This window comes from Triticum dicoccoides, chromosome 2B (assembly GCF_002162155.2).
Source record: "Triticum dicoccoides isolate Atlit2015 ecotype Zavitan chromosome 2B, WEW_v2.0, whole genome shotgun sequence".
Taxonomy (NCBI): domain Eukaryota; kingdom Viridiplantae; phylum Streptophyta; class Magnoliopsida; order Poales; family Poaceae; genus Triticum; species Triticum dicoccoides.
This window is the reverse complement of record NC_041383.1, coordinates 770,329,876-770,338,847: the sequence shown is the minus strand read 5'-3', so window position 1 is coordinate 770,338,847 and position 8,972 is coordinate 770,329,876. Positions and strand designations below refer to the sequence as shown.

The following is an 8,972-nucleotide window of genomic DNA, read 5'->3' as shown; positions in this document are numbered from 1 at the left end:
AACCCTAATCATTGCCATAATTATCATGGAATACTTAACAATGGAGCTGCTTAATTTTTTCTTAATTTAATTTTGGACCACCCAAGTTTTTCTCCAATGTTTACAAATATGTGACCCATTTTGCTTCCTAATTTCAGAATGTACATGTGCTTATAATGTGTTTACTCAAGCTACCTACCCAAATGGTTTGTCATACTGTTTATACAAAATAGTTTGAAAAACAAACTTCTGAAAATGTCGCACAGTAGAAATTAATGATACCTTTATGAGGTTGAGACAAGCAGAATGTTTCGTTCTTTTGCGAGCTGAATGCGCGGCGTTGCCCGTTCTTCTCACATTTTTGGCACTCAGAGGGAATGGATGACGGCTCCTGTTCACTCCAGTCGGCTGCTATGTCATAAAACTGGAGGGCTCCTTCAACACCATGCTTGGATGCTGACCCATAATATCCTGTGCCAAATATCGGGAGGGCGACATCTGATATGACCTTGCAGTCTAATGGAAGATAATACATGATAACATGAATGCATAAGTTGCCACCAAATACGAGAAGTGGGTTTTGTTGCTAAGGCAGGAGATTGGGCCGGCGATAGTATCGGCAGCTGAGGCAGAAGCATAGTAACTGCCTCTCTCGTCATAGACGGGATACTGAGTAATCCCGCTTGGTGTGAACTCCCTTGAGCAGCCTACAAGCCTTCCAGATCTGCTATAATGTGGAGTACAGTGGTGGCCAGTGTCAGCCGGTGGTGAACTTGTCGATATGAGATTCTGAATCATTGTGCACGCGGAGGTAAGCGGGGTGATGTTGAGGAGGGCACCGGTGTAATTTATGGCGTTGACATTGCATGGGCCAAGAAGTGGGTGAAGCATGATAGTGGATTGGCCTGAGCATGCTAGCTTCGCACATGTTGCACCGCAGGATGAAGATGTATTGCTGGAATCAAGCCGGAGTGGGAACCGGATCTCGGGTCCATCTTTGCTGCACCGGGACGGCGGACAGTTTCTGAAGAAATCTTGGTCATCCCAAGCTGCCGAAGCTGTGGCCATGTCGGCTCCATGGCTGACAAGGCAGACCACCAGGGCTGTGACAAGAAATATACTCATCCTTCTCCTTCTGCACTGTGGAGATGGATGAAGGTAATCCAGGTATTGTGATTACAAAGACATAAGAAGCATAAGAAAATCAGTAGTCTAAGTTGTGCTTGCCTGAGTAAGAACTTCCTCCGTCCGTGGATCAGTGCAAACCTCCTGTATGTTGTTTTCTAGTAGGTGACTGCATCGTTGTAGATAAGCTTTGTAGACTGCATCACTACAGTAGAATCCAAGACCTGACACTGACATGTAACAACCCCCTTGCCAAGTCACAGAGGCATATACCAGCACCCCTGCCTGATTATACTAACTAGGAGGAGTTAACAAGGATCATATACATATGGCAACATCCTCTTTATGATGACATATGGCAGCAGTGATGTGGATGTTAACCATCTCTGACCGGGTCATTCTACAGTTCTTTTTATTCCATCATCCCTTGTATATGTCGTGTTTGTTTTCACCCTTGTTTCCTTGCTGTCCATTAAACATGAGAAGAAAGCACGCAACAAAGCCAGAACAAGAGATAAACAGTTGACTATCGTCGATGCCTCCATGGTGGTTCCTGGTGCACTTCATGGTTGCAGTTCTTGCCGTGGATGTTCAGGGGCGACATGATATTACTCATAATAGCAGGTATGCCTGCGCTCCTTTCTCTTGCGGACATCTCCAAGATGTCCAGTACCCTTTCCGCCAGCAAGGAGATCCATGGTGGTGCGGTTCTCCATCATATGAGCTGACTTGCACCGATAGCAGTGCTACAATTCAGATCAACACAGGGACATACTTTGTCACTGAGATTGACTACAAGTATTCTTCCTTCTGGGTCGTGGACGCCAACTTGGACATGAGCAGCAGCTGCCCTCTTCCTCGTTGGGATCAACGCCCTTATCTACATGGCCTCCAGCAGTCCGACGGCTCCATCATATTTGACCCTTTTTTCGTTACGTGGGCTAGCTTTGTGAATTGTTCGCGGGTGGTCAGGAACAATAGTGACTACAAACCGGTCACTTGCCTGAACACGAGGTATTCTTTTGTCTATGTGTTGATTGACTATATTTCTGTTGGGAACCTTGAGCCTTCTTGCGGGTACTTGGCCATGGCTGCTTTGGGTGGTCGGAGCATGCGATACGGTAATGCAAGTCATGAAATTCTGGTAGAATCCATGAGGAGAGGATTTGCCGTTAGGTTTCCTTTCAGATATGAAAGGACTCCGGAGGATTTCAAGGGGTGCCTAAAGGATCGCTTTGTGTGAGTTTGAAATCTATACACCATGATTCTTTTCTGGAACATACTTATATGCTTGACTTTTCTACATTTTCTCCATTGTCTGCAGCCCACGCCCTGGATATTCAGTGGCTCGTCGTGTCTTACATTGGATTATGTCCATTTTGTTTGTCGACCTTGAATTCTTGAGTTGTGCATTTGGAACAACAGTTCCTTCCAATGAACATCTCAGCACACTAAGGTTTGCAACAGTATACTCCACAACAATATTGAAGTTGATTGCTGGTACGTTGATCGAGCTACATATACTAGACAGACGAGTAATTTCTTGGCGACCCCACGTAAAATTGTTCTATATTTGCAGTACTATGCAGGTTAGTGGTTGCTCCTCTGGTGGTACTGTTCTTCCTAGCCCACAAATACTGGAAAACAAGGATCACAATCGATGCGGTTGAGAAGTTCCTACGGATGCAACAAATGGTCGGCCCGACAAGGTATGCCTATACGGATATTGTCGCAGTAACAAGCCATTTCAGAGACAAGCTGGGCCAGGGAGGCTATGGCTCTGTGTACAAGGGCGTTCTACTCCCGGGCGATGTCCATGTGGCCATCAAGATGCTAGATGGTAAATCCAGCTGCGATGGAGAAGATTTCATCAGTGAGGTCTCCACCATCGGCAGGATCCACCATGTCAATGTGGTGCGTCTGGTCGGGTTCTGCTCGGAGGAAATGAGGAGGGCGCTAGTCTACGAGTATATTCCCCATGGTTCTCTGGACAAGTACATCTTCTCGGCCGAGAAGATTTTCTCCTGGGACAAGCTCAATGAAATTGCCTTGGGCATTGCCAGGGGGATCAACTACCTGCATCAAGGATGCGACATGCAGATTCTGCACTTCGACATCAAGCCGCACAACATCCTTCTTGACAGCAATTTCGTCCCAAAGGTTGCCGATTTCGGCCTTGCCAAGCTATACCCAAGGGACAACAATTTTGTGCCGTTGAGCGCCCTACGGGGAACCATTGGGTACATAGCTCCTGAGATGATATCCCGGAGCTTCGGCGTCATATCAACCAAGTCTGACGTTTACAGCTTCGGGATGCTGCTGCTGGAGATGGCCGGAGGATGGAGAAATGCCGACCCGGGAGCGTCGAACTCAAGCCAGACATTCTACCCGTCGTGGGTGTATGACCGGCTAACCAAACAGGAACTGGGTGAGATACGTGCTGAGATGCATGAGTTGGAGAGGAAGCTTTGTGTTGTTGGGCTTTGCTGCATCCAGATTCAGTCTCATGATCGGCCGGCGATGAGCGAAGTCATAGGGATGCTCGAAGGCGGCGTGGATGGCCTGCAGTTGCCTTCGAGGCCATTCTTCTGTGACGACGGGCAGACCCCTGTAGCGGAGTCTTATGATTTCTGCTCTGGGCTGACTGCCATTTCAGAGGAGCATGAGTGAAATTTTGCCTATGTTCGATGTCAATTATTACTACCGAGGCGACGAGCATGTGAAAATTTTCAGTAATGGTTGTTCTGGAGCAAAAGAATGTGAATTATCTACTTTCTTTTTCGTGGTTGGACCATTTTTCTTTTGAATGTTATCCGAAATTCAATCATATCAAGTGCAACATTTCATTTGACCTCCGAAATCTTAGGATGATCTCCCTTGCGAAAAACGTGTGAACTGTTTTTTTTTTTTGAAGAAAAACATACATCAGCAAATTACAAAGGAAGAATGTATATGCAAAATACGATGAGCTGTTGGCGAGAACCCTTTGTACTCCTGGTTGGGTTGCCAGTGTCCTAGCTCCTGATGGCACATCTGTCTGTGCAACCCAGCTGAAGAAGCGTGGCACTGTTGGCGCGTGTCACCTGACAAATGATAATTCAAACTAAAAGCTTCATATCTCCGAGTCCGGTACTCCTTGTACTCTGGACCCAATTGCGCTACAAGAAATCGTTGTACTCTGGGCCCAATTGCGTGGCACTGTTGGCGAGAACCCCTTGTACTCTGGGCCCAATTGCGCTACAAGAAATCGGTCACAAGTTAAAACGCACTAGGGCCGAGGGCGTGCTCCTTAAATTAGATTTCGAGAAAGCATATGATCGCGTGAACTGAGAGTTTGTGCGAGAGGTCTTCCTCAAAAAGGGTTTTGAGGCAGGTTTTGTGCACCGCATCATGCACCTCGTGTGTAGTGAGCACACGGCGGTTACTATCAATGGCACAATGGGCAAGTTTTTCCATAACAAACGGGGTCTCCGGCAGGGAGACCCAAGCTCGCCTCTCATTTTTAACTTTGTTGCGGATGCCTTGGCGGCCATGATTAACAAAGCGCGAGTAGTGGGTCACGTTAAAGGGCTAGTGCCCCACCTCATCCCTGCTGGGGTTACGCACTTGCAATACGCAGATGATACGATGCTCTTGTTCGAGCCCAACGATCACAGCATAGCTACCATCAAGCTACTGTTGCTCGCTTTCGAGATTTTATCGGGGCTTAAGATCAACTTTTTGAAGAGCGAAGTGATCACCATCGGGGTGGATGATCCTGAAAGGGCTCGGAATGCCAATCTACTTAATTGCAGGCTGGGGAGCTTCCCGATTAAGTACCTTGGCCTCCCTATCTCGACCAAGAAACTTTCCATTGCGGAATGGGAGCCTCTATATGGGAAGGTCGCAAATCGGGTGAGCCCTTGGAGGGGAAGGTTTATGTCCTCGGCGGCATGGCTTATTCTCACTAACTCGAGCTTGTCCTCCCTCCCGCTCTTCACAATGGGAATGTTCTTACTAGAGGATGGGGTTCATGCTAGATTCGACACACCGCGCTCTCGGTTCTTTTGGGAAGGAGCTGGGACCAAGTGCAAATACCACTTAGTGAAATGGGCAGCGGTTTGTAGGCCAAAAAAAATCGGTGGGCTGGGTGTTATGAACTCTAAACTCATGAGCGTGGCCCTGCTTACGAAGTGGTGGTGGCGTCTGGCCCAAAATGAGTCGGGACTCGGGGCCGACATCCTCCGGGCTAAATATTTCCCGGATGGGAATTTGTTCAACGCTAAGAGCAACAGTTCGGCCTTTTGGAATGGGGTCCAAGCGGTGCGGCCAGCTTTCACAGTGGGTGCGCAATTCTGTGTGAACGATGGCAAGTCCACACATTTCTGGCTCGACCATTGGTGGGGTTAGGGACCGCTGCGGCACTCCCACCCGGAACTGTACCAACTGGCAACGGACACCAACATTTTGGTGGCCGATGCGCTACGTGTCTATCCGCCTGCTATCTCCTTTATTAGGACACTAGACACGACGGAGGCCTCCAGCTGGGACTTGTTGGCGGCTGACTTGGATGGATTGACCCGTAGTAATGGGGCGGACACGATACGTGGAAGTTGACCTCCTCCAAGAAGTTTACGGTCAAGTCCTTATACGACAAGCTTTCCGAGGGTACTACCTAGACATAGCTAGGGGGCTATGGAAGGCCGGTATACCTCTCAAAATCAAGATCTTCTTGTGGCAAATGTTTCGAAACCGCTTACCAACTCCCGTAATGTGGCCAAACGCAATGGGCCGGCAGATGGAACATGCACCACTTGCGGTTTAGGGGAAAACGCAAACCATGTTTTCTTTGGATGTGCGCGCGCTAGATTTGTGTGGAGTGCGGTTAGAGACACTTTCAAACAAAATTGGAATCCACAGTCTAGCCACGATTTCCTTTCTATCTTAACGGCGCAGCGTGGGGCTAATGCCAGGATAGTTTGGCGATGCGTTGGGGCGCTGCTTTGGTCCCTTTGGTCGGTCCGGAACAAAATTACGATTGAGCACAATTCCCGGCCCACCCCGCTGATATCATCTTCAAATGTCACATTTTCCTTCAGGTATGGGCGCCTTTGGGGAAGAAGCATGACGAGGACCGCTTGAAGGAGACTATGGAGCTGATCAAGATGACCATAGTGAAGGCGCAATAAGATGGGACGACTGCGTGACCATGGGTTTCTTCCTTTAAGCTATCTATCTTCTTGAGGCTCCGCTTTTGTGAACTAGACCTAATGTATGTCCCTTCCTAGTTATATTCGGAGCCTACGGTTCGAAGACTGTTTTATTTGGTTTGTAAGACTTTAGTTTGTGTGGATGCTGCCTGATGGCTTTATTAATTTAAAGCCGGACGCCTCTAGTGTCTATGTTTAAAAAAAAAATATCTCCGAGTCCGGTTAAGTTATAAATTTCTTAGAGATGCCCTAAGCGCAAAACGGATCTGTGAACCTGCATGATCCTGACTCCTGAGGTACTGCACCTTTTGGAAGAACAACTATACTAGGCATCCCTGTCGGGTGTCATTACAGTTTTTATTGGCGTTATCCCTACTCTTATAAAAAATTAAGTTGGTGATGATGGTGTGACTGCCATCTTGCAATATAGACCGTCTGATCTATATCTGACGGATAGAAAGCAAACTATGGCAATTTTGCAAAAGGATACCCGCACCTCTCTCGTTCATCCTTATCTCCCACAACTTTATTATTGAGTAATTAAAAAAGGAAGCCTCTGGAACAATTGGCATGGTGGCCGCTACCGGCATCGTCCATCCCCATGCCTCCGCTAGGTCCGACCACCGATTAAAAAATGCATCTTGATGGTTCGTGCAATGCACGGGCATCTTGCTAGTAAGAGCCAAAATTGAAGTTGCTAATTTATTGCGCACAAAGCGGAGGTCAAAAGACCCTAAAACTTGGTTACAATTACACTGGCTATTTTTCATGAAGAACAAGCTACTTTGGTGTTCAAAAGTGGCCCTGCTAAATAAAGGGGAGCCCCCAATTTTTTATGAAAAAAAGCAGAGCAGACAGGAATTTAACATTTGGGAGTAAAATCACAACAATATCAAGAAGACTAAAGACATGTTATTTAGCGAAGAACTTCTGTCAACAAAGAAGAACTTCAAACCACAATACAAGGATCATTGTTCTGGAAATCTGAGCAATATGATGATCACCCTACAGAGATAAAGGAAATGTTATATTGTGTGGCAGTCCTTGGCAATATATATCAAGTGAAAGAGTGTAAGAAAAGGCGGCTAGGGTTTCTACCTCCCGTCGGCGGCGCCGCCGATCTCCCACGTCTCCTGTGGCCTTAGGGCCATGGGTGTGCGGTGGATCCCGACCCTTGCCCGCGGTAGGGCTCCGTTTTCAGGTACTTCTTCAAGTTTTTGTTAGGGTTTGTGTCCTGCTCAAGAAGACGAGACAGCGGCGGCTTCTTGAAGATGAAATAAGGTTCTCCCCGCCTAGCTCCCTTCCCAATGGTGTGTCTAGCATCTTCGGAGGGCGTGTGGAGGTGTGTCTCCGGCGGATCTCGCGAGATTTTGGTCGGTGATTGTCTTTGGTGGATCTGCTCGGATCCGGTCTTTGTTCGTCTTTGTTCATGTGTCTTCAGGTTGGATCCTTCCTATCTAAAATTCTCCTCATCGGCGGTGGTTGCTGTTCTGGGGCGTTGGTCCTATGGGACCTTAGCAAGACGACTTCCCAACTGTCTACTAAGTTGTGCCCGGCTCCGGCGAGGGAGGGGCGATGACGGCGGCGCGCCTTCAGCTCACTTCAGTGCTTATAGTCGTCGCTAGGTGGTCTATGAATCTGGATGTATTTTTTATTATTTCTGGTGTTCGTTGTACTATCATGATCGAAGATGAATAGATCGACAATTTCCCGAAAAAAAAAGGCGAGGAAAACTACCAAAATATTTTTTTGTCAAATAAAGTGCAATTGCCAAGGAGCGCATGCACCCTAGGTGATATGATCTCCCTTAAAGCAAAGAAGAAATAAGATTTCAGTAATGCATGCTGTTTCTAGGAACCGCCTAAGCATACTTATTATTATCTTGTAAGCCAAACCAAGATTTGACACAATGTACTAATATTAGTTACTTCTCTCAGAAGTGACACAATGTACTAATATTAGTTACTTCTCGCAGAAGTTACAATATAGAGAACAACATCTCTTTGCAGGTTGCTTAACAAATGGCGAATGGTTAACTACTGGAGAACAACATCTCTTTTCTCCATGCCGCTATGACACCATGACACTAAACCCTGAATCACAAGTCTCTGTCACCCTCAACTTCATGCTTATAAATAGTGGTTATGTTCTCGCAGTCGGATTATGCTTTTGAGAGTTCAAATCATCTAGGCTGCGCCCACAAACCGAAATGGGACCAACACAGGATTGCATCTGATTTGATCACACACTTTCCACCAAACTTGTAGATCATGCAACACCAATTCAAGGATAGCTGGGGCACGAGGTCATCCCTTATCTGAATATGCTTTTGAGAGTTCAAATCATCTAGGCTGTAGGCTGTACCACACACACCGAAGTGGGAACAACACGGGATTGTATCTGATCTGAGAACACAGTTCTCACCAAACTTGTACGTACATGATGTAGCACCAATTCAGGGAGAGCTGGTGCACGAGGTCATCCGTTTGCCTTCTCTGGTGCAGGATCACTTGCCTCCGCTTGGCCGCTAAGGTCTCACCAGAGGGAACGACATGTGACCACTGGCGGAGCTTAGGCAAGGCCAAATGGGCCATGGCCCGCCCAGCTCTGCAGCTTTTTCTCACAATATAGCTAGCCCATGGGTTGTAGAATGCCAGCTAGTAGTAATTCCTTGCAGCC

At 47.2% G+C, this 8,972-nt stretch overlaps 1 protein-coding gene across 1 annotated transcript; it reads left to right on the top strand.

Annotated features, from left to right (window-relative positions):
• Nucleotides 1–723: 723 nt before the first annotated feature.
• LOC119366177 (rust resistance kinase Lr10-like) lies at nt 724–3,859 on the top strand. The gene is made up of 3 exons (XM_037631870.1): nt 724–2,343; nt 2,429–2,604; nt 2,684–3,859. Exons 1-3 carry the CDS (start codon nt 1,640–1,642, stop codon nt 3,772–3,774), a joined length of 1,971 nt encoding a protein of 656 aa, XP_037487767.1. The 5' UTR covers nt 724–1,639; the 3' UTR covers nt 3,775–3,859.
• Nucleotides 3,860–8,972: the final 5,113 nt, after the last annotated feature.

Coding starts and splice junctions, on each gene's coding strand:
- LOC119366177 (XM_037631870.1), top strand. CDS start 1,640: ATGCCTCCATGGTGGTTCCTGGTGCACTTCATGGTTGCAGTTCTTGCC. Junction 2,344..2,428: donor TGCCTAAAGGATCGCTTTGT/GTGAGTTTGAAA, acceptor CATTGTCTGCAG/CCCACGCCCTGGATATTCAG. Junction 2,605..2,683: donor AATATTGAAGTTGATTGCTG/GTACGTTGATCG, acceptor CTATATTTGCAG/TACTATGCAGGTTAGTGGTT.